The sequence below is a fragment of the Nanorana parkeri genome, unplaced genomic scaffold (assembly GCF_000935625.1).
Source record: "Nanorana parkeri isolate BGI_ZX_2015 unplaced genomic scaffold, ASM93562v1 scaffold109, whole genome shotgun sequence".
Classification (NCBI taxonomy): domain Eukaryota; kingdom Metazoa; phylum Chordata; class Amphibia; order Anura; family Dicroglossidae; genus Nanorana; species Nanorana parkeri.
Genome location: NW_017306377.1, coordinates 29,341 through 55,864, shown reverse-complemented (window position 1 = coordinate 55,864; position 26,524 = coordinate 29,341). Strand labels below are relative to the sequence as shown.

Here is a 26,524-nt window from a genome sequence, read left to right as displayed (position 1 = left end):
AGTGATACAGTATAGTACCTTCTGCCTGCAGTCAGTGATACAGTATAGTACCTCCTGCCTGCAGTCTGTGATACAGTATAATACCTCCTGCCTGCATTCAGTGATACAGTGCAATACCTTCTGCCTGCAGTCAGTGATACAGTATAGTACCTCCTGCCTGCAGTCTGTGATACAGTATAATACCTCCTGCCTGCATTCAGTGATACAGTGCAATACCTTCTGCCTGCAGTCAGTGATACAGTATAGTACCTCCTGCCTGCAGTCTGTGATACAGTATAATACCTCCTGCCTGCATTCAGTGATACAGTGCAATACCTTCTGCCTGCAGTCAGTGATACAGTATAGTACCTCCTGCCTGCAGTCTGTGATACAGTATAATACCTCCTGCCTGCATTCAGTGATACAGTGCAATACCTTCTGCCTGCAGTCAGTGATACAGTATAGTACCTCCTGCCTGCAGTCTGTGATACAGTATAATACCTCCTGCCTGCATTCAGTGATACAGTGCAATACCTTCTGCCTGCAGTCAGTGATACAGTATAGTACCTCCTGCCTGCAGTCTGTGATACAGTATAATACCTCCTGCCTGCATTCAGTGATACAGTGCAATACCTTCTGCCTGCAGTCAGTGATACAGTATAGTACCTCCTGCCTGCAGTCTGTGATACAGTATAATACCTCCTGCCTGCATTCAGTGATACAGTGCAATACCTTCTGCCTGCAGTCAGTGATACAGTATAGTACCTCCTGCCTGCAGTCTGTGATACAGTATAATACCTCCTGCCTGCATTCAGTGATACAGTGCAATACCTTCTGCCTGCAGTCAGTGATACAGTATAGTACCTCCTGCCTGCAGTCTGTGATACAGTATAATACCTCCTGCCTGCATTCAGTGATACAGTGCAATACCTTCTGCCTGCAGTCAGTGATACAGTATAGTACCTCCTGCCTGCAGTCTGTGATACAGTATAATACCTCCTGCCTGCATTCAGTGATACAGTGCAATACCTTCTGCCTGCAGTCAGTGATACAGTATAGTACCTCCTGCCTGCAGTCTGTGATACAGTATAATACCTCCTGCCTGCATTCAGTGATACAGTGCAATACCTTCTGCCTGCAGTCAGTGATACAGTATAGTACCTCCTGCCTGCAGTCTGTGATACAGTATAATACCTCCTGCCTGCATTCAGTGATACAGTGCAATACCTTCTGCCTGCAGTCAGTGATACAGTATAGTACCTCCTGCCTGCAGTCTGTGATACAGTATAATACCTCCTGCCTGCATTCAGTGATACAGTGCAATACCTTCTGCCTGCAGTCAGTGATACAGTATAGTACCTCCTGCCTGCAGTCTGTGATACAGTATAATACCTCCTGCCTGCATTCAGTGATACAGTGCAATACCTTCTGCCTGCAGTCAGTGATACAGTATAGTACCTCCTGCCTGCAGTCTGTGATACAGTATAATACCTCCTGCCTGCATTCAGTGATACAGTGCAATACCTTCTGCCTGCAGTCAGTGATACAGTATAGTACCTCCTGCCTGCAGTCTGTGATACAGTATAATACCTCCTGCCTGCATTCAGTGATACAGTGCAATACCTTCTGCCTGCAGTCAGTGATACAGTATAGTACCTCCTGCCTGCAGTCTGTGATACAGTATAATACCTCCTGCCTGCATTCAGTGATACAGTGCAATACCTTCTGCCTGCAGTCAGTGATACAGTATAGTACCTCCTGCCTGCAGTCAGTGATACAGTATAGTACCTCATGCATGCAGTCTGTGATACAGTACAGTACCTCCTGCATGCAGTCAGTGATACAGTATAGTACCTCCTGCCTGCAGTCTGTGATACAGTACAATACCTTCTGCCTGCAGTCAGTGATACAGTACAATACCTTCTGCCTGCAGTCTGTGATACAGTATAGTACCTCCTGCCTGCAGTCTGTGATACAGTATAGTACCTCCTGCCTGCAGTCAGTGATACAGTACAGTACCTCCTGCCTGCAGTCAGTGATACAGTACAGTACCTCCTGCCTGAAGCCAATTATACAGTACAGTAGCTCCTGCCTGCAGCCAATTATACAGTACAGTACCGGCTGCCTGCAGTAATTATACAGTACAGTTCCGCCTGCCTGCACCACCCACTAAAGGGTATCTTGTCAGCTACATATATTCATGCTGCTTGAGCTTGTCTTGTGTTCTGGTATGGCCCCACTCTGGCTGCCTGAGATACTGCAATACGTCACTGTGAAGAAACTGAATACGGGTGTGAAGATAAAATGCTGGAAAAACAGATTAGGTGGTGTTTTGTTTTGTGATAGGAATGATTTTCCAGCTCGTGGCTGAGAGGCATTGTGTTCAGAGCGCCTGGGCCCGCACTGGGGCTGGAATAAGATCACACACTCATACTCCCCTATAAGCCTGTTACATGCTCAGCTTAGTCTTAGTTCTGTAGATTTCTTTATGAACAGTCGAGCAAATTGTCTTCTTCACACTTCAAAGTGTAATTCCACATTGCTGTACGTTCCCGAGAAATGTAATACTAAAAAGCAGCGCAGTGAGATAATACAGTTTACAATTAATATGTATTACCTGCCTTGCTTGTGTGAGGCCTGGACAGGCTGCCAAACTATTTACCGGGCACCGCTGGAAATGTTCATCTTCTGCCGGAAGCCATTTTGTCGGGTTATTGCTATTTACCATTGGCAACTTATCAGTATATGAAAGTCAGAATATGGCTGACAACATTGTTTCTTCTGTGCTGAATATCAACCAGGCACCAATTTTGGTATTTCGGCTGTATTGCACCAATTTTGGTATTTCGGCTGTATTTTTCCATATCAGGTGAAAAGCTGAACTCCTGGCAGTTACGTTAAGTAACCCTATTCAAATGAATGGGCCGGCAACGCACCAGAGCGGGCCGGCAACGCACCAGAGCGGACAAAAAAAAACAGAATATGCACCATTTATTCAGACACAGCATGCAACGCATGGTAGTGCACTACTTGGTGTTTTGGTGTGCTGCAGTGTATGTGTGTCAGAGGTGCACTGAGTTAAAGTGCTGAGGTACCAGTGACAGTCAATGGCAGCACATCACTCTAACATGCATTACTATGCATGTGCTAACGTGCACCGTACCGCATTGCAATGATGTCAATGGGCCCTTACTGTTGTAAAAACCTCTCTTATACATACATAATTTATATGTAACACTCCATGATTAATGGAGTGGCTGGTCACATGACCTTGACAGGTCACATGATCGGCTTCTCTCCTCCCTATTTTTTTTTCTTCCATGAATGGGTTTTGCATACTTTGGGACTCAACTAAACACACTCTGAGTAACTCATAAACAGTATTGTAGATACACATTAGGAATCTGTGTGACAAATGGCGGCACAAATGTGCCAGTAAGGTGTGTATGAATCTGTCGCAAAATTGTCTCAGAAAAGTTTTGTTGCTGAATTATCTCAAGAATGCAACACAATTTACTCCGGCAAGGAAGAGGATTTACCTCCACTTTCCTATCCACAATGTGGAATAGTTCTTTGAATTTGTCACAACAATAGCGACAAACAGTAAAAGCGTACATGAATTTGATGCATGTGGTGGCACTAACAATGAGAGTGTTGTACAGGTTTTATGAGTTTGACGCAAGGCTTCTGACTACATCCACACCACAAGAAATGTGTTGCAAATGCCTTAATGAATCGCCCCCACCGTGCTGTATAAATACGCTTTTATTTAAAGCAGCAGTATAACCGTGGTAGGGCCATAGCGCTGTTTTATAACTGGGCCCCTGAGCCTCTTACTTAAAAATTCCAGAATACAGGCCAGTTTCCGCCACACTGCCGCTGAAGTATGTAAGGGAGAATCTGATTGGTTGCAGAGGACATTTTTCATGCATGAGGCCCGCAGTGCGGATGATGGAAGGTGCTCAGTTACAGGTATTGATGAAGGAGGTACACTATGTTTGAAGTAATGATACTTCATCAGTCAGGACACTTTACATCAAACGGTCTGGAACTGACGGAGTCTATTACCCTGATTAAAGGCACAGCCTATTCTCAGCTTTGTGGTCTGGCCCTGTCAGCATCATCCATTTTTCATTCAGATTAAAGGAGGATGTTTAGTGGGTTAGAGGTTGATATTTCTGCTCCTGCCATCTGTATCTCCCTGTCACTTGTTGTTATTCTGCTTAATGTACTGTACCTTACATCGCATTGTCTTTAGTACTAGATTTACATTTGCTTTGATAGCAAAAGCTTTTTTTTTAGCGATAGCTGTTTGCTGAGTTTCAACTCATCATATTCTTTTTTTCACTGCCAGTTCCGAGGATCAATGGGCACCCCAAAGTGGAGCGCATGCGTGACCCTGGAGGATATGACAGCGCTTCCACCGTGATGAGCAGCGAGCTGGAGTCCAGTAGCTTTGTGGACTCTGATGAAGACAACACTAGCAGGTACGAGAGACAGGGGATGGCGATTGGAGGGGGCAGTAAAAGACTTTTGGTCTTTTTCAGCATAGAATTGTTTTTCTTAAAATGGACTTATACTCACCTCCCCTCCAGAGATGTCACATCCGCGAGTGACATCACTCTCTCACCAGCGCTGACATCTTCACCCGGTCTTTTTTTGAGTTTGGGATCTTTGGTCATCTTCTTTGGCTGTGCTGGGATGACTAACTCCTGAACATGCATATGCAGATCAGTGTACATTGTCAAGAAGATTGTGAACAAGCAGGTAAGAGTCCTTTATTGCAGAAGAGACATAGTTTATCTCTTCTGTAATAAAGGAACATCTTGTTTGTAAATTTTTCATTTGTATGTAAAGCTCCACTTCAATGTAGCAACCCATGACATCAGAATGCAGACCAGAAAAGCAGATCAGAATGGACTCCTAACTGCTTGTCTGGACTACTGCATTTAAAGTAAACATATGCTTTGCCCCTGCAGGGCAAAGGAAGATGTTCATTTAACCCCCCACCGCCTAGCAGCACATACCAAAGCTGGCCATATACGGCTCAAATGCGTGCCATGGGTGGCCCTGCCAACTCAACCTAGTTCAACCAACATCAATTGAAAAATCAAAGGAACCAGATAGAAAAAAGTCTTCTGAACAATGATTGCTGCCAGTTAGCTGCAGTCAGTGTTCAGGTATTCTGACAGCTGCATGCGCAGCAGGGCAGGGACAATTCCCCCATTCACACTGTTTAGCATGGATGGGGGAATCAAGTGATTTCTCCTGTTCAACCCATTAGTTAATTCTGTTTACTTTTTTCTCTATGCCATAAAAGTCTGATATACCTCACATGTTACAATCTAATCCAAAGCAACTGAATATTTTTAAACTGTATGATCACCAAACTCAAGAAAATTGAAAGTGAAAAAAATTGCCAACATGCATTTTAGTTTTCTGTAGAAATCCAATAGATAATTTGAGACAGTTGGAATAAATTGAGTGTAATGTTTCTTTTTACAACAACGAGACTGATCATGTGATAATTTTAGGCGGACCTTCCCACTTAGCATATCCTTTGATCAAGTGAACTACCATGGTGGAGTTTGATGACGAAATCTTCCAGATTGAATTTTCTCCTTTAAGTCAACCCTGTTCAGTTAATTGCTTTCCCCTGAACTTATTATCCCTTTGCTCAACTAACTGCTCCTTATTTGCTCCCTCCCATACTTACCTTCCTTTCCCCTTGCTATACTTGCTTTTCCTTCAGTTCTCTAACTGTGAAGTGGAATTCAACCTGTACAGATCTTACACAGGGCTAGGGACTCCATCATCACCATGTGACAGCACTTGGGCTTAGTGATTGGCCACTTGGGCATGTAGCACTGCATTGTGCATATGCTGTCCTATAACTTAAAGTACTGGGTATTTCACTTTCTCTCTGTCGGGTCAACAGCATGGGGGAAAGCAAACCAAAGGTGGATATAAGCAGTAGGTGGTGGCGCAATTCTGTAAATCTGTTGATCTACCCTGCAAAGGGGCTGCCATTGATAACGTCCTTCTGAAGATCTTAGCTTAGTTGCCTGGCTGTCACATTGACCCAATGGCTGCAGTACTTTTTGAGTCACTGTATATCTTGGGCAATAATTTGCCATCTATGGGCAGCCCAAGAAAAAATTCCCTTGCATAGTTAGTGGGTTTTGCTGTTGCTTTTGCCATGGCTAATGACACAAGAGTGTGTAAGCAGATTAGCATTTAGCTGTAAACTTTCTAATACTTATCAAATTCACTAAGATACTTAAGCATTTAGTAGAGAATTTAAGAAAATATGTTGTTTTCATTTCATTTTAATGAGGTAGTGTTAAATAGCCATCTTAGATGTGTGTTTAGCGGAGTAAGTCTTCCACGACTCTGCTAGGGCTAGCGGCCACTTGCCTGTTTGTACTGTTGAGTGTGTCAGACAAGCCAGAACCTGAATCGGTCTTACAGGTAGATTCGGCATAGCTGGATGTGGTCAAGGTGTGTCTCTTCCCCAGCAATGGCTTGTCATCACGTCTCCCCTCTCTGCTTCTCATCTGGCTTCCTCAGAGCTCAGAGATCAAGCTTTGTTCCCCCGGGCTGCAGATCTGTAGGCTCTGACAAGGGTGGGAAGTGTGTGAGATGAGAGAAAAGTTTGTTTTGGAGGCAAATAGAACCGTGAAAGCTGAGACAAATTACAATGGACTGTCACACGGTTTGGGTGATGTAAATCCTTACAGACACAGCAAAGCTACAAACAAAGCCACAAATGCTATTGTGAAAAAAAGACCTTGTAGCGATGGTAAACAAGCAAAGCGCAATGTATCGTAGCCGGAGTTCTTTCCTTTTTTTAAGGGGTTCATACTTTCAGTTTGACTTTATGTAACTGACTTGAATCCCTGTAGGTTGAAAGTGGATCTGCGTTTTTAAAGTTTACCCCACTGAAACATTTTTAAGGGTATTGTTAAAGCAAGGAAGGATTAGAATCTATTTTAGTTTTTTATTGATGGTTGTGTCCCTGTTGTGCAGATTTCCATATAGAAACAAAGGAAAAAATATATCTAGGGTGGGCATAGACAGGAACAAAAAACTCAGGCACAGACTCAGCCCTCTTAAACCATGGGTTTTTCGGTAAGAGTACCTACAATTCCCAGCAGAATCTTTATTTCCTTCCTTCTGCTTAAAGGAGAACTATGGGGTTAGGGCTTTTCCTCATAGTTCTCCTTAGGGTAACGGGAGGACACAAACAAGCGTCCTCCCATCACCCTAAGCTCAGTATATATATATATATACTGAGACGCTGAAGCGGATCCCGACAATTATGTCTGGATCTGCCCAGCTGCGTGAGTGACAGCTGGCTCTGCTTATCTAGAGGCAGACCCAGCTGTACCCGCCCCCTCCCCCGTCCGTTCCGCCAGTCAGCGCTGGAGGATCAGAGCGGGGAGGGGGGAATCCAGTCCCTCCACTGTCACGGCTCTCTGCCGTGACAGGATCGAGAAGTGAGCGAACGCCGGTATGTGTTCGCTCCCTTCCCGATCTACTGAGCCGACCTGTGACAGTCTCATTGTCACAGGTCGGCTAGAACTATGAGGTGAGTAAAAAGCACTCGCCTCATAGTTCTCCTTTAAGCTGGTGACACAAACTGTTGGCAGAGTATTGGTTACAATCACAAGGACTGACCTTATCCTCCCTTTTAGTGGATCCAAATGATCAGTTATCCAGCTCAGGTAGAGTGAAGAATTTCTATGCACACAGCCGTTATCACATAGATTAGGTGCTTGTGGACCTGACTATAATCTGATAATAAGCCAAGAATGCGCCATCCCTTGCATTTGACATTAACATATATCCATCTGGGCATTGAATGACAGCCTTAAAAAAACGTGTGGAAGCCAAACTTCTGCATTATTAAGGTACACAGTATGGCCAAATACACATCAGGCCACCCACAAAGTCCAATCTTCAAATATATGGACAGGTTAAGAGGAAACCACAAACAGTTTTAAATAAATACCCAAAGGGTAAGATTAACGAAAGACAAAGAAAGGGATGATTTCCTAGTCAGATTTGTTCCCACCCCTCCATCATGATCATGTATTATCCAGCTTAGTTTCATGACAAGTTGTGGCTTTTTTCTGCTTCTCCTGGATTCCATAGGAAAATACGGAGAATCAAGAACTGGTTGGGTGACACCACTGTTTGGAATAAAGCCAAGCAAGTCAGTCATAGCTACAAAGTAGAGGGATGAGGCTGTGACTTTAGGGAGTGGAGATGTTTTTTCTAACGGTCTAGTGAATGACCATAACATGGTACAGTCCACCCAAAACCTGTCTGTAGACCTTAGGCACCCAGTGGCTTATATATTAGGTGGGTAGCAATTGATGTATTGTTTGGGTTAAACAAAAAACCCACAAGGGGTGATCTCAAGGCACTGATCAGATGAATAGTTTGATTGGGCAGGTTATAAATAGCTTTTCATTCACTGACCAGCATTGTGAGGATAGAGGTAAGAAAGGCATTGTAGGCCACAGCTTCTGGACCCTGAAAAGCTTCATTAAATTCAGACAAAACCTTTGATTCATTTCTGCAGAAAAGTGGCCAGCTCCTCTTATTTTCCTAGTCCTGAGATACGCAGCCATGCATATTGTCCTACTGCAAAAGGATATACAGCTATACATCAAATTGTCTTTGGGTGCTCAGGTATAATATAACTGGTGTTGGTTTTTATCCATTTGCGCCTACACTATGTCTGGTTCCTCTCCCTTTGAGCAGGGCTACTTTCATGACAACATCACTAGGGTAAAATGATGCTGCCTTCTGTTATAGTGTGCCATCAGTTCATAAATGAAGCATGCAACATCCAAGAAGGATTGTGAAGGATTGTTATCAACCAAACTTATGTTTTAAGTATGACATTAAATGCCTGTCTTTCACCAGTATGTAGGTGGTTCTCAGGGGGGAAAAAAGTAATGGCTGCTGGCAATGTGAAATAACTGTCATCCTAAAAGCATATTAATTACCACAGGAATTTCATAGGTTTACCTGGACATGCAGGTCTGAAGATGAAAGGATTCAAAAGGCATTTTCTTACAGCAAAATACATTTTCCAAAGCCCGTTGCTCCATTTTATGGTGTCGCACCAAGGAAAAGAGTAACTGCTGTAGAGACAATGCTCCAAGGGAACAGGAACACCTACAAGACACTAGCCAATAAAAAATAACTCACAAAAACCCTGCTTTAGGGGACAGTGATTTCCCTTACCCCTATGATAGCCCTTCCTTTGTCCTGGCCTTGGTCTAATACCCACGTGACTTCATAAATGTCATTATAATGGCTTTGCGTGCCAAAAGCCTGTCACTGTTAATACCCAGTACTGGTTTGTCGACTCGAGAAACAAGCAAAAAATTAAAACATGTTTTACAGATATTCTGTTTTTTTTTACCAGTGTGGAAGTATGGTGTTTTTTTAATGATGAAATGTAATAAGCTTTCCTTATTGCACAGGTTAAGTAGTTCCACAGAACAAAGCACATCTTCACGTCTTATCCGCAAGCACAAACGGAGGAGACGGAAGCAGAAAATGCGTCAGGTCGATAAAGTAAGTAATGGATTTTTTCCCCTGGCTGACCATTTGTAAATAGATAATCTTTTTGTTGCCTATGGCAACCTGTCAGCTTCCAGCTGTCATTTTTCCAATTCATAGGTTGATAATTAAAACAGATCTCAAGTCACAGCACACACTTTTCTTTTATAACATCACTCAGTTCAAACAATAGTTATTTTTGACAATCCATTATGAGCTTACTTGCAAAAATCTTCCTTAAACTCCTCCTCCTTTTAGGTCCACGTTAATGTTACATCCACTGCTAGCAGTTGCTTTAAAAGGATTCGCCCTATTGACTTTATCAGTCATTCGCCATTGACCACTGTCTACTTTAGCCGCACGTTCGACAAACTGCAAATTAAGATCCTTCACATCTCATAAGCAGGGCAGCCATCAGAAATTTTGGGGCCCCTTACACAGCTTTATGCTTGGGCCCCACGCCACCCTACCAACACTGCACCTGTCCACTGGCTGTCCCATTGAGTCCGCCCACTGTAACACTAATTACAGTTGCAACACTATTACAACTTAATATATGAAACTGTAATGTGTATTCCAACGCAAAGGTGACACTGACGCCGCTGGAGTGACAACGCAGAGGCGACACTGACGCCGCTGGAGTGACAACGCACAGGCGACACAGACGCCACTGGAGTGACGACGCACAGGAGACACTGACGCTTGCTGTCCCCTGCCAACCCTCCAACCCCAGTGCAATGGACGCTGTTTAGTGTTGGTACAGTTGCTGTACTCTGCGCTGCCCCTCCCCCTGCGTCGGGCCTCAGACACCAATCTGTCCTCTGTAAAAGCTCACCCAACCTCCCCCACCACCCCAGCGTCGGGCCCTATTCAACCTTGGGCACCGGCTGCTGTCATCTGCAAATATCCCCCCCCCAGCCCAGCATCGGGCAACCAGCTGCTGTATCTGCAACAACCCCCCTGGAAGCTTTTAAAACATTTACCTTTTTGCTACAGCAGCTCTGCTCCCGCCTTTCTTCAGTACTTCGGTCAGCTAAAACATAAGCTCCGCCCCCTGAAAACCTTCCTGCACGTACAGGAAGGTACCAATTGTACAGAGAAGGGGGGAGTGGGACCGTACCAACTGGACTGTACATAATATTTTATAGCATATACTCCTTGGTGCTGGGGCCCCAAGCTGCTGGGGCCCCTTACTTGAATGCTGGCTGTACCCCCCTGATTGGGGCCCTGTTCATAAGTGAAGCACATTGTCACCTGATTGTTCCTTAGCACAAAGATTCAATTCCATATATCCGTGTGCTGTCAGGACTTTCTCTAGTGACACGTGAAATCCACATAAGTAAATGTATCCCGGCGACAATAATGTTTAAGTACCTGATATATGAAATGTACATGGTAATATAATCAGATTGTATTTCTGATAGTGCTCTATGTCCTTTACAGTCTTCATCCTTCAGCAGCATTACAGACTCAACCATGTCGCTAAACATCATCACTGTCACCCTGAACATGGGTAAGTACCAGATCTGCTGCGTCACCCCCTTAGTGGTGGAGGTCCGTCTTATTTTAGTGTGGGGAAAATATAATTTTAGATTGTAAGCCCTCCGGGGCAGGGCCCTCCTTACCATCTTGTCTTGAATTGTATTGTAACTGTAATGTCTTCCTTATATTGTAAAGCGCTGCGCAAACTGTTGGCGCTATATAAATACTATGTAATAATAATAATAATGTCAGAGCTGATGCTGAAAGCTCCTAGCCTGGCCCATTGGTTTTATATATTAAATGTTTTTCATTTGTCCTTCCTCTACTCAGAGAAGTACAACTTTCTAGGCATCAGTATTGTGGGGCAGAGCAATGACCGCGGAGATGGGGGAATATACATTGGATCTATCATGAAGGGTGGAGCTGTGGCTGCAGATGGCAGGATTGAACCCGGAGATATGCTTCTACAGGTATAGTATGTGGCAGCTTGTGGTTTTGTTTCTCTAAAGAATGAAGTATGCACACCAATAAAACATGACAAGCTGCCATTTCAATAGATGCAGGGGACACAACCTCTTCCCACAGAGCCTCTGAATCTCATCCTGGCATCTGTGCACCAGTTGCTCACACTCCTGCGCCTTCCTTACATAATGTCCTGGAAACAGGGAACCTGCATAGCAGGACTGGCAGTCAGCTAAGGTCCAGCCTAGAGGCACAGCAGTAGCCCTACTGAATCTGGCTGCAGGTTGTCATGGGAAAGTTGCATTAAACTTGGATAAAGGTGAAGTGAGTGAACTTCTTCATCGTAATAGGGGCGCTACTACCCTGGAATGGATGATGATTACTGATGTGTGAAAAAGGACAGTTAGACTTACAGTTTGAAGACCGCTGATGTCTCAGAAGGTATCATGGCATCTGAATGTCGGATGCTTGGGAAGGAACCTGAATCCAAGGATGGATGGAAGGAGGTTCCTTCCCAAGCATCCGACATTCAGATGCCATGATAACTTCTGACACATCAGCTGTCTTCAAACTGTAAGTCTAACTGTCCTTTTTCACACATCAGTAATCATCATCCATTCCAGGGTAGTAGAGCTCCTATTACTTGTTTATTTTTATGTATTGATTTGCAGGGTTCCTCTCCCTGTTAGGAGGAGCTTGCTCACCGAACATCTCATTTCACCAATTGCCTTCATCTTAGGGACCACTAACCCGCTGTGCGCTTATTCACATTTTAGTTTGTTTTCTTCATCGTAATGCAGATGTGATATTTATTGATTAATATTGGCAATTTACATGTTGCGTTAAGCTGGGGACACATGGATTGCATTTTTGGCCGATTCAGCCTTGCAGTCATTCATGACCTCCCTGGGAGACCTCATTTTTCCTGTGTTGCATTAGTTCAGCTTGGTCACCTCCTAGCTTTTGAATGGACAGTGAGGAGAAGAAGGACACTAAGGAGGTCATCCCTCTGCTGTTCCCTTTTATATTTAATATTTTATATATATATATATATGTCACTTTTATTACTTATGTAATGTCTACAGCAACACCACTCTCCACCAGTCTTAAGCTGGCTATACACTGTTCGAAATGTGTTTGAATCCTGCTGACTCAAGTAGTGTGTGGCCCTGCTGGCACGCCTCTATTTGACAAAAGTTTATTTTTTAAATGACTTATGTCAAAGTAGCCAGGCTGATAACTATTGCCGAACGGTGACTGCATTCAGTCAGCTGCAGTTACTGTTTATGTATTCTGACAGTGGTGGGTGCTGGCTTTCAGAATACAATAGCTAGCAAGTGCTAAACAATGTAGATGGGGGAATTGAAGATTTTGTTTAATGCTACACCCAGCTTTTATTTTCATGCAGCCCAACAAACTGAATAGGAAAAAACGCTGGGTGTATGGCCACCATTATACTCAAATGTTCCAAATGCAGCAAAATATCTGCTTGTCTGCAGCATAGAGCCACTTAAAATCTTGCCAGCTGGGCCTGCAGTTGCGTTCTCAACTCTCCATTCAATCTTATTGAGATTTGTACACCGGGGTGGGAGTACGAACTCTCCATAGGATTGAAAGGAGCTTGCAGAGTGCATGCACAGGCCCCCTGGATGGACAGAAGTACCAATACTTAAACATAGTTAAACCAGCTCCCATATTTGTATTACATCTGGGTATTTAGCTGTTTTCCGAGGGTTCTAAAACAGGTTTAGAACAAAACATGAACTTTAAGATGGAGCTTGAAATGTGAGCGGTCCAAATCATGGTTCTGAAGAGCCTAGGTACATGTAACCGAAAAAAGATGAAGGATGGAAGCCTGTGATTGGGTGCTAAGAGTTATTGTAACCCCCCTTCGATATACACTGTGTTATTCAGAGAATGTCTTATAGCATTCCACCGTCCTGGAAGAAAAGAGTACGGTATCACTACCCAAACAGCAGCTGACATGCGGCTGATTATCACACAGCCTCAGGAGTCATTTACAAGATTACTTGTGTTTCTTTGACTTTGCTGAGAATACACAGGGGATGGTTTAATGCCATCACAGGCTCATGTCAGCTGCCTTTGATATTACTAAGCTTCATATATACTGGGAATTGTTTCCCCTTTCTCCAACCTCCCTATTTACAAGGAGAATGCAGGATAAAAGTGCTGCATTTTAATATGACCAGGGAAGGAGTCTCGTACACTGAATATAGATTTTCTGGAAGGTTTTACTTATCATTTTAACACTAACAAACAGGAACAAGAGAAAATGATACAGAATGCAGGATGTGGTCATAGAGTCTGTATAATGACTGTATAAAGACTGAATTGTATACACTCTTCATGGATCGAACAGACAGTAGAATACAGCTTGCTGGAACAATAGATAAAAATAAACATATAAAATATGATACAGAATCTATACAATCAGGCACACCTTCCAAACTTAAAGAGTAGCTTCAAACATATAAAACAATCTTAAAAAATGAATATAATAAATGTAATTGTTGCACAAGACATTTTGAAATGTAATGTTATTAAGAATGACCTTTCCATTTAAGACTGCCGCTGCTGTAATGTTCTAAATCTGTAAAAAAAAATCAATGTAATATGGCGACCTGGAGGCGTCCTCAACATAGTTACACTTTAAAGATTTCATTTTCTACCTATGAGTATACTTATAAATAGGGATGCACCGAAACTTCGGCTGAAAATGGTACTTTGGGCAGAATGTGGAAAGTACCAGAACAGCCAGAAATGCAGCCGAAAATTTAGTGCATCCTGACTGCTTCTCACCTTCCCACTGGGGGCCAGTCTGTGTCCCCTCCGATTGCCCACTGCTCTCCCCCGCCAGTGTCGGCAGAAGCAGCGGGGATCCGAGGGGACACAGGCCAGTGCCCAGCGGAAGGAGAGAAGGTTTCAGGAGGCCGAGCGGGAAGGAGACAGCTCAGGATGCATAGCGGAGCAGAGACAGCTGTCACAGGAGGCCAAGCTCTCCTTTTGCACCTCCCTGCTCGGCTCCTGTGACAGGCGCATAGTCAGGATGTTAGCTGTCTGGAGGATCAGCTCTCCTCCCGCCCCGCTCGGCCCCCTGGGACAGGCGGAGGAGTCAGGACGGGGAGCGGCTTACAAGCACTCAGCAATCAGCTGATCACTGAGTGTTTGTAAATAACTAAGGACACAGCATGCTTACTGTGCCCCAATTAATGAATGAACAGGAAGCGCTCTACATCACTTCCTGTTCATTCATGATTGTGGACATAGGAACTATATCCACAGTTTATGAATAGACAGGAGCACTCAGTATAGAGGCTAATTAACCTAACTAACCTAAGCTAAAGATCTGGCAAAAAAGTTCAAAAAGTTGGATAGACTAGGGAAAGATTATAATCCCTGTCATGTTTTTATTGTTGTTTGACCCGTTAGCGAGATTTCCCTTCATTATCTGTGTGTTCGACAGGTGTCAGAAAAAACAGAGGAGGTTTTACTCCTTTCCCACTTTATCAAATTAAAAATATATATTTTTGCATAGATTTTGGCCTGTCTATGTTAGCTGTCAGGAGGATAAGCTCTCTGCCCCAGAAAAAACAGAGGAGATTCTAATTTTTAATGTAACTTTTTCCACTCTATCCAATAAAAAAAAATCTATCTATCCATCCTAATCTAATCTGACATCTGATATAATAGATTATATATCAATAGTGAGATTCTGTTTGTTTTTAACTTTACAGGTAAATGATGTGAACTTTGAGAACATGAGCAATGATGATGCAGTCAGGGTCTTGAGGGAAATTGTATCTAAGCCTGGGTAAGTTTAATGCAACTGGCTATAGTGATTGTTCAATTTTCTATATTGTATATAAGATTATAAGATAAATATATAAACCTTTGAAAATCCCTTTGGGTGGACCGCCCTTGCATGTGTTAATGGCACCCCAACACAGCAAATGAACACACCTCCAACACAACTGCGTTGCGCCACACTCAATGTATAGTAATACACTAGGTGGTACGTAAAAAAAAACCCTGCAGTTGCATTTTCTGGTCAGTTATGGTGCATTGGCGACCCATTCAAATAAATCATCTGCTTTAACACAACACGTTAATACATGACATAACATGTGGTAATGCCCCACACTGAACAAAACATGTCTGAATGGGGCCTTAGGGTTCATTCTGACATGTTGCGATTAAACACATTTTTACACTGCATTCATGTGAAGTGCGGTCAGGCATGAAGCTAATTGCAGTGCGACACATTAATGCACCTAGGCAGCTACGCACATGCTTGTAGCACACGATAGGGCACAAATGTAAACCATCTGTGCACTGCATGTCCTGTTTTTAGTGCATTGGCAGCCAGTTTAAAATTAAACGGGTTCCCTAACACAATGCACATCCAGCGTGTGTTACTGCAATGCGATAGTGTGAACAAACCCTTACCTGTTGTTGTCAGCCATGACCTTTTTATACAGGAAATCTGCCATGTGTGTACAATTGTCGCTTCCAGTAACCAAAACCTTATATCCGCTGTCTTCAGCTGCCAAAAGATCTTAAAATTATAGCATTTGTAACTAATGTTTCCTACTCTTAATGTAATCTGGGGAAAAATGTGACTTGCTTTGGCCCCCATAACCATCACCTAAGCATCTACTGTGGACTTTCGTCTTTAAGAGGAAATAAGACAGCACAAGAATACAGCAAGTGATGCTGAAAGAGTGTTTTATTTCTCGTATTGGTTTCCATGCCTCCCAAATGTATAAAATTGCTTTGGTGTGAAGGAGCATTAGAGTGGGCTCACATAAATACATTTTCAATGAAATGCATATGTCATTAGGTTGATTGTCTCCATGGCAACCATTCCCAGTGTGTATTGCATTAAATTAAGACAGAAGTGACACAGGTATTATGAATTAAGAGCGGAATGGTCATTAAGATCCTTGTGGGTGAGCTACAAAAATGAGACCTGTGTTCACAAAGAGATGTATTGAACGACATAGACAGGGCTGATTTCTATCATGCAACCAGTGCAAAGACCTGCCTATACAGGCCATTCAATTTGTACCCAAACATATACTGCATTGTATTGGTAAAGCTAAAGGAGATTATACAATCGGATTGTAACAAGGGTGGTCAGATTATCTCTTTCATGCTCAAGCTAAAATGTTTTAGTTGGAGCTGCGCTTGCACTACAAAGGGGTCAGTATCTCCAAAGAAGATTTCCCAAAAATTGCGTTACAGAAATTTGTCTTATTGATGTTCATTTAGCATATCAAAGGAAAATGCAACGCTAGGGAACCTCGCAGGGACCCTTACTCTAGCTAAGTGACCATCATCATTTTGCCTGATGAAGGTTTGAGGTTCTAAAATGTTAAATTTTCTTTCCATATGCTAAAGGAACATCAATAAAGAATAATTTTGAAGCAGAAGCTGTGCTGACAACATATCTCCCATATTTCTCCAGTGAGGACACATACAACAACAGTTGGGGAGGGTTAGAACTTCCACCAATGGTTTTATTGCTGTGTGTGTCTTCTTGTCCCTATGACAGCCGCAACCTATTTCTTGAACGGGTGTTAAAGTGAATGAGCCCTCAGTAATAATTTGCAGATAAAGATAGATTATCATTTGTGTGCCGTATTTCCTTTCTACAGGCCAATCAGCCTGACTGTAGCAAAATGCTGGGATCCTACACCTAGGAGCTACTTCACCATCCCACGAGGTGAGTGATGTGTTATACCCACAGCAGTACAGCTGCCCTGGTGATTTCTGTATAACAGGTAAGAGCTTATGATTGATCATTGTTGAACAACTTAAAACCGATGCAAGGTAAATTCTGGGTGCTATTGGTTACCGCACTTTGCATATCATCATTGATCTTTGCACTGCTTAGTTTGCTCAGAATTAGGAGAGCTCCGCTGTTAATTAAGATCACAAGAATTGTACTGTTGACACCTTTTTACCTTTTCTTATTAGGAGTGCCAAAGGCCATGCTGGCTTTGCCAGTGAGAAATTTGACATTTGGCAAATAATCAGGTTATTTGTTAATAAGGGGTTAGTCCACCCAATGAGGATATTTTAGGTATAGATGAAGCATGATGGGCTAAGTCACCCCCTGGCCCCTTATACAGTGAGGGCGATTGCAACACAATCCTGGCATTAAAGTTGTATCTAGAACGCTTGTGCCAACTTTATAATAGTTATGGGGCAGTTCCATTCAATATTGACACATATGACGAATTTGCTAAAAGTCGCTATGGCTGTGATAAATTAAATAACAAATACCATCATTTCGGAGTTAATTAAGACCAATGTAATGTTGGAGTAAGGAGGGTTGGGCAGCAATTGTCTGCGGTATGGACACTCCAGTCTCAGTGCCACCCCCCACCATGCCTCAGTGCCACAAATTAATGAACTAATTTTCCACAGGTACATACATTTGTTGCAGCCACTGATATTTGTTGTGCAGAGGCATGACACAATTGTAAAGAGTGTCTGCGACACTTTTTATGAATTCCAGGGAATATGTTTTGAATACCCCAACATCTGCCTGCCATCATTTCCAGCCCGGGAGGTTTTTCTGTTCCTGCCCATCTTTGTGTGTTCCAGCTCCTACTGTTACATTCCCCATAATATAACATGCAACAGGCCTCAGCAGGATGTAGATCTGGGAATTGAAATGTAGCAGTGGAGTCACAAGGGGGCACTCGGTGACACCAAAATGACTCGGTCAGTCATTTTGGTGTCACCCCCTCAAGAAAAATCGGGCATTCGGTCATGGAGTCATAGAGTGCCCGACAGCTGTACAAGAGAGGAGGGGACTTGGCAGCATTCCTTATCACGTCAGATAAATGTCCCCTCCTTTCTCTGCCGGCGTCCATGACCGAGATGGCCTGCTGATGTTAACTGCACATGATGTCATTACGCGTATGCGTGATGACGTCGTGCACGCACCTAATGGCATTTCGGCTGGTGACACCCGGCAGCCGCTCATCTCCCTGGGGATGCCTCCGAATGTAGAAGTCTCACTAAAGAGAAATATGTGAAACTGTTAGCATTCACTAAACTAAGACTGCAATTTTGGGTGTACTGACCCTTTAAATATTCACGCTTTTTCATCTTAGTTTGTGCATCCCTTTCATTGATTTATTAAAAATGTTAAGCGATTCATTAGCTTTATACACTGCCTGTCCAAAAAAGTCACACACTAATATTTTGTTGGACCGCCTTTAGCTTTGATTACAGCATGCATTCTCTGTGACATCGCTTTCATAAGCTTATGCAATGTCGCAAGATTTATTTCCATCCAGAGTTGCATTCGTTTTCACCAAAATGAAAGTGATGATGGGAGAGTCGGACCTCTGCATAAAGTCTTTGTAAAGTCTTCTCCGGCACATCCCAAAAATACTCAAGAGGTTGTGATCTGGTCTCTGTGGCTGCCAGTCCATTCTTTCACAATCTGAGCCCAATAAATCCTGGCGTTATCATCTTGGAATATGCCCAATCAGGGAAGAAAACATCCATTGATGGAAAAACCCGGTCATTCAGTATATTCGGGTAGGCAGCTGACCTTACCAACCTATTTGCCTTACCTGACCTATTTGCTTAGCTGAATCCAAGTGGTGACTTTTTTTGGATAGGCAATGCATATCACTGCTTTTATTACCATCTTATAATGGCAAAATGTAATATATTCAGCTTGCCAGTTCTTAGATGTGATGGCTGCTTTAGTTCTCTTCTTTGGCTTTTTTCTCCTGGTAATGTTGTCGGTAATACAATTCCTGTCCCAGAATGACAACAAGAAGAGTGTTAGAACTACAGAACACCTCTCCCTCTCCTCATCCATCACAACATAGGGTGAGGTATCTTGGAGTCCACAGAAAGACAGAGCTGTGAACAGTACTAACTGATAAGGAGTGCAGCATAGGCAGAGAGCGCATGCAGTTATCAGATTTCTGGGAAGATCTAGAGTTATTTTATTTTTTTGCACTTATTGAACAAATATATGAAAACTCTTTCAATGGTTTATTTAACAGACCAAATGGGAGCACATAAGATAAGCTCATTGTTGGGGTTTACATACACTTTGAGGGACAAGCTGGGCTAAATTGGAGGAGTATTTAGGGGCAAGTGTGCACATGAGCTTTACAGACCACACACAAAACGTAGGCAGGAAACCTAAGTGTGGATTCTTTCGAAAACAAATTAAAAAGATAGACTCAGACTTAAAAATAAGACAAAACTGGACAAGTGATGAAATCTGTCAGAGGAAAGAAAAAGGCAAGTATAAGGAAAACTGTTGATGGAAGTTGTAGTGTATTTATAGAACATTTATCACTTTACACTTAGTGGGTAGTTCTACACTTTTGACACGCTTGAATTGTGTCTTGTTGCTCTTGTCTCCCTCTTGATAACTGCGTCTTTTTTTGTCTCCTTTGTTCTGTTTGTAGCGGAACCTGTGAGGCCGATAGACCCGGCTGCCTGGATCACTCATACCTCAGCCCTGACGGGAACATACCCCCGTTACGGTATGAGCCCCTCCATGAGTATCATCACATGCACCAGCTCCTCATTAACAAGCTCTATACCTGAGTCGGAAAGTAAGTCACACTGCAGCCCCCAACACTGTGCGCAGGATTGATCCTGCACTGGGGCAGCAGTGTAACCCAATACTAAAATCCTGCTAACCGGCCAAGCCGACTCGCCTGTCATTACGCCCCCCTGCTTGCTGCTTCCAGCTAGATCTAGCCATGCCATAGATGCTATTGCATGAAGTAGAGTAGAAGCGAACAGAATGGCATAGGGTATAGAGAAGCAGACCACAGCTTTCTACCCACCATGCCATATCAGATCCCAGCATGCTTTGCAAAACTGCCGGACAATTCAATAGGTGTGGTTTACCGAAGACCGAGGGAAGGGAACTTGTGCTAAGGATGAGGAGAAGCTGCCATTGTGAAAATACTAGTATTTCCTGGCCGGTTGATTGGTTTTGGTACTTTCAGAGTGACTGACTTGGATTTGGATCACTAACTTTCTAACCTGCATGCTTGTTCTGACTCAGTGTCTCAAAGTATTGAAGCCAGAGACAGCCAGGGCGCTAGCTTTTTAAGAAGGAGGGCAGCAATGGATGCCTCTGTTTTTCTCTTAGTACAGATTTCCTTCAAGAGTTAATTCATAAAGAAACCACTCCTATTTTATATTTATTTGGCTGTAAGCTTTCATGTCATGATCTCTCCCTTTTTATTATTATATGTTTTATAGCAATATAAAGACACAGAATTATAGCTTTATGTCTACAGACTATTTGCTGTAATGATACATTTACAGCAAATAGTGCCATCTGGTGGCTGCATTGGGGACATCGTACATGCACAGTGTAGCCTCTGCATATTATTGCAGCAGGTGTCTCCAAAAGACTCTTCAACCCTGAGGAGCACAGGCCATAGAATAGATTCAGTGGTGGCTGTAGAGGTCACAGGTATACAGTACCTAGCCTTGGTAAGGACTGCAGTTCCGCACTAGAATGTTGAAACCCAAAATAAGTTTAAACCAGTCGAAAGCTCAAACAGCTGCAACCAAGAGTGGCTGACAAGTGTGTCTGAAGGCTGTACATTATTCATTCTGTGAATTAAACACCTTAAGTCCATTCCTTAGATTTTTCCATATGTTTTTCAAGCCCTGATAAAGGGGAGACTCCTTGGCTGTCAATTAAGACTCTGATGGATCTTTTGCTTGGATTAAACAATTTGGTGTGGCTCTCCAGTTCTTATCGCTTTTTCCAGTATCAGTCCAAAGTGGTCTTGGAAGGCTATTAGTTCAGGAGATAGGCCAGCCCAGTGTCAAAACACTGCATTTCCACACCATCAGGTGGAAACATAAACAACTTTGGGGACCCACCACCATCCATCTTTGGGGGCTCAAGGGCAGTAGCACTCCATCCAGCCCCTGTCCAGAAATACCTCAGGTACCCATTGAACCAGGTTCTACTACTTAGGTCAGTGACTGTAAAACTGTTTGCTTTGCTGGTGTGATCTCACTGATACTGTAAAATGTTTGTGCTTTGGGATTTGCTGTATGTCTACATCCTTCCATTCTGTTTGTATTAGAATATGCCTCTGTACCAAAACAAATTGTATTTGCTATGGTTAAACGCCGACGTGTGCTTATGAGTCTGTCTGTCTGTGTGTGGGAGCCTGTCTCAGCTCCAACCTTGAGCTTTCAGTGGGCACATTGTTAGCTGAAAGGGATGCATACAAATAGCTTTCTATAGAAGCTTATTTTCATGCATGTTTCTCTCCAGGTTTGTTGCAGGTTATCACTATAGCTAGACACAGTGTAGCATCATCTACTGACATTTAATTTTTAATTGATAATGACATACGCAGGTCCGGCTTCCTGCAGTACAGTGCTACACAATAGTTGTACTTTACTGCTCCATCTCACAATGCAAGCTTAAGAGTCAGACCACTCTTTGAAAACAATGCACCCTCTGTGTGGCTGATATCTTATCGCAGCAATTGTTAAAACCCAATTAAACTTTAGAGTTTAATTCAGCTAAATATATTTCAAAGTGCATGACAATCAAAAGTGCTCCAAGTCTAAAGCTGGCCATACAGTGTTCTTTTTTTTTTTTTTTTCAATTCAACCCGCGCGATAAACTCTTTACTCTGACAGCGGCCGCCGGCTGCTCTTGGAATACACGAACGATCCTTGCAGTTTATTGGTTGCAATCACCATTCGTTCGAAGATTTCCAACTTGCTCCTTCGATCTTCTGATTGAGGGAAGCTGGCTGAAAGAGTGCCACACTGTGCGAAATGTAACCGATTCATGAAGAACTTACTGAAATTTACATAATGTATGGCCAGCTTTACAGTTAATCTTCTTTAAGAAGCAGCCACAGCCTAAGTAGAAAAGCCTGTCCATTGTCAGCATGCAGCAGACCCTTGCTGTCTGTGAGGAACCAGAGGTCTTTCTACGGAGGTCGGACACACCCCTATTGAGTCAGACCTGTAGCTCTGCAGTAAGCAAAGCTCATGCTCCCTGCTAGCTCCAACATAAACATGCCAACCAATTCAAACTTTACCTTTTATATTTACAGTGCAGTGTGTGAACATGGATGCATGCCCAGCAACCTTCTGAGATCGAAAGAGGGACACCCTCAGGCAAATGACACACATCACCGCACACATTCATTCATCAATACTTCAAAATTAATCATGATTTTACAGCTACATAAAATAGTGAACAACAGTAGAGAAGGTAGTAAAGCTAAGAACAATACAAACATTTCTTAGTAATGAGAACTTCTTTTGACACACAGCCATAGATCAGACCCCACAGTCAGACAACTGTGGAAAAAAGAGGGACAGAAGATTTGGGTCCAGAAGAGGGACTGTCCCTTGAAAAGAAGGACAGTGGGGAGTTTGTTGTAAAGGATCATTCGATTGGTTGCTATTACAGTTTTAGAAGTTTATATAACAGATCGGGTACGTGGCTTAGCCAAGCAAGCAATGTTTCCCATCTCTTGCAATTACTGGGTCATTTATACTTTTATGTATTGGTCAAAACATGGAAAACCACGTCTTCGGGAACAGAGCTGAGAACAATAATAGTTACATGTAATAATAGCATTTAACAGAGAAGGAAGGAAGATTAAAAAAATACTGAAGAATGCAAATTTGTTACTGATCAGTCCAATCTATTGGATGAGCTTTCAGTGGGAGTCAGGTAACAAATCCCTGCAGTTTGTTCACTTTCCTGAAGAAGACCCTTCTGTCTATTGTGTCAACTTCAAGCCATCGGCCTGAAGGCAGAGGGAGGTGATGTCGTATTGTATTTCCTGTTAGCAGCAGACCAATTATGAGTACAATCTGGTATTGTATGTCTGGTGGCATTGTTAATCTGGCTCAGCCATTGCTCGCTCTGATTGCTTTGTGTAGCCCACGCCTTTGCTCATTTTATTGCTTGAGGCAGATTTTTATGAAATAAGTTGCTGTACAGATGTCATTATTTTTTTACGTGCTTACTTAAAACCCTGTTTGGCAGTATGTGCGGTTAGACAAACATGTCACTGATGCACAACAGCAGTCTGCATAGGAAACAAATAAATATTTAGGTTGGCCATAGTTGGACAGATATCTCCCTGAAAAAAAAGGGGTAGGAAGATACCAGGCCGTTGTGACAGAATTCCAACATCAGGATCCACCATGGTGACAGCGGTCCCCGTGTAATTCTTCTGATCCTTTACAGTTATGAGTGAAGAATCCACATGTTTTGTAGCTGGGTGTCCATATTTTGCTTGAGAATTTGATGTTAAAGGTTGTCCCTCTTTATATTTGAAAACGTTGGTTGGCACGCATACTACACTGGAAGCATAAAAGCTAGAACCTAACTAGGAGAGAGTTACCAAGTTCATATAAACCATGGCTGGGAGAAATAGTACTTGGAACTGTAGAAAAAATCTTTTAGGACACATTAGGGAGAAGGTTAGTGTTACTAGAGATTCATTTTACCCTTGGGGTTGGAGCTCTTTGAGTTGGATCTATTAAAGTGTGTTTGGGTTTGTGATGGGTGGCAAATAAATAATTATTTGGGTTCTTCCAGTTTGCCATCACTCTGGCCGTAATGCACACAATGCCTGTACATTAAAATCTTGTGCATTTTGGTCACAGGTTTAGCACACCTGGGCCCTGGTTCAAGTTTAAGCCGTGGTGCCTAGAATTCAGCCCAATACCATCTGCTTCAGTTTTATCAACCCCTATAACCCTTTCTGCAGATAACATGCCCACCCTATTACCTCCCTTACCTAAAACCCTCAAGCCTATAACAACCCCTCCTCCTCAGCTAACCGCACATTCCTTTTAAAACATTCCACCTTTTGCGATATGTCCCTTTTCCAGGAGAAATTAGTTAGCCACATACTTACCCAAGATAATGACATTAAAAAGGACATATGGATATGGCTAGGTATTCCCTGTGGGCCTGCTAAAAGCAGGGCTCCAGTTGGAACCCTAACCTCAGCTACCCTTGCTTTTACATCACTAGCCACATGCATTTAGAGACTTCCATTGATTCCAACTCATAGTGATCTGCTCACTGATAAGCAGCAGAAGTGAGAGTTCAGGCACCATCCAAGCTTGTCCCAGGTGGAGTTGCACCATTTCGCTGAGTGCAATATCCGCATTAATGTAATGAAATATTATCTCTTAAACATCTACAGATGTTCATAAAAGTTGCCATATGCTATGACTCTTGTTTCGCTAACAGCAACCAGCCAAATGTTCATTTTCCGTTGTGCATCAGAAATATAATCGCTGCAATTTGATTGGTTAGATTTCCTTTAGAATTTCCCCTTTCATTACTCGCAGTAGAAAGTAAGATCTGAAATGAAGGTATTTTGTATTCCCAATATTTGCAGAACTGGAAGATTCTCCCCTGACAGTAAAGAGTGACATGGCCACAATTGTGAAGTTGATGCAACTGCCAGATTCAGGTCTGGAAATAAGGGACCGAATGTGGTTAAAAATTACGATATCCAATGCGGTCATCGGTAAGTTTGCCTTTCTGCTATACAATTATTATCATAAAGCCAGATTATGGGTTTCATTTGTATTAAAATGTACTTCACATTTTCTTTGTTTTTATTTTTTTCTAGCTGTTTGGGGGCTTATAGAACATTGAGATCTGAACATTGTTGTGTGAACATTGCCATGCTGAGCTATAAATGCAAACCTGACTAATCATGGGTTCCAGATCACTAGAAATCATTCTTCCTGTCATACAGGCTTTAACAAAAATCCAGTCAGGGCAGAAATGTTGGAGCTGATCTGTTATTAATGTGCAAGTTCCAGGGTTGCCATTTTCATCCTTTTTTTATATATACTTTGTGATTCATTCGAATTTTAGCTGACTATTTAGTGCATTTACACTTAGAAGCAGTGGCGTCACAAGGGGGGTGCAGCCCGCACCCGGGTGACACCAATGGAAGGGTGACACCAAAATTGCTGACAGTCATTTTGGTGTCACCCCCCTCTGAAAAGTCGGGCACTCGTCATGGACCAAGAGCCCAACAGTTTCGGCAGAGAGGAGGGGACCTGGCGGCATACCTTATCCCGCCGGCTGACTGTCCCCCCCTCTCTCTGCCGGCTACCATCACCAAGACATGGCCGCCGGCAGGCATCAATAAGATCCCTGCGCAAGCGCGGTGACCTCACAGCGGGGTGTCACCCGGTAACCGCTCCGGGTGTCACCCGGCTTTGGGACGCCCCTGCTTAGAAGTACAATAAATAAAAAGATCTCCAAACATTCATAAAGTACAGTGATGTGCTTTACACTCGTGCATTGCACTCCACTGGCTTCGGAAGACCACAGGGAGGGATTTGTAAAAAAAAAAAGCTGGAAAAAGTGCCTGGTCAAAAACGCGTCCCTCAGATCTAGCACTGTTCCACACAGGATGTTCATCTGACATCAATAAGATCCCATCAATAAGATCCCTGCGCAAGCGCGGTGACCTCACATCGGGGTGTCACCCGGTAACCGCTCCGGGTGTCACCCGGCTTTGGGACGCCCCTGCTTAGAAGTACAATAAATAAAAAGATCTCCAAACATTCATAAAGTACAGTGATGTGCTTTACACTCGTGCATTGCACTCCACTGGCTTCGGAAGACCACAGGGAGGGATTTGTAAAAAAAAAAAGCTGGAAAAAGTGCCTGGTCAAAAACGCGTCCCTCAGATCTAGCACTGTTCCACACAGGATGTTCATCTGACACTGCGATACGCGGTCCACAATGATACACAGTGGCTTAATTTTATAGCATTGCAAGTGACTGTTGTTGTAATCCAAACTGTATCTGCCACTATCATGTAATATCCCACTTGCAATGGTGCCGGTGCTCTGCTCCCTTTTACTGTCCTTTTACTGTGTATTGTTGTGTATTTTATTGCTTGTATTATAATAGGCAATAAAGCTCAGATAAAAAAAAAAAGACTTTTCT

At 43.0% G+C, this 26,524-nt stretch overlaps 1 protein-coding gene across 4 annotated transcripts in view; it reads left to right on the top strand.

The window, feature by feature from the left end:
• The window catches only part of DVL1 (dishevelled segment polarity protein 1), a 125,544-nt gene that overhangs the window by 86,142 nt on the left and 12,878 nt on the right, over positions 1-26,524 (top strand). For 2 of the 4 annotated variants that reach the window (XM_018553101.1, XM_018553104.1), the window contains exons 5-12: positions 4,334-4,466; positions 9,483-9,576; positions 11,005-11,074; positions 11,374-11,513; positions 15,261-15,337; positions 17,184-17,251; positions 19,980-20,129; positions 24,948-25,079. In XM_018553101.1, coding sequence (XP_018408603.1) covers positions 4,334-4,466; positions 9,483-9,576; positions 11,005-11,074; positions 11,374-11,513; positions 15,261-15,337; positions 17,184-17,251; positions 19,980-20,129; positions 24,948-25,079 — 864 coding nt within the window. The remainder of the gene's footprint in view (positions 1-4,333; positions 4,467-9,482; positions 9,577-11,004; positions 11,075-11,373; positions 11,514-15,260; positions 15,338-17,183; positions 17,252-19,979; positions 20,130-24,947; positions 25,080-26,524) is intronic. The other 2 variants (XM_018553102.1, XM_018553103.1) reach the window with 2 other exon arrangements.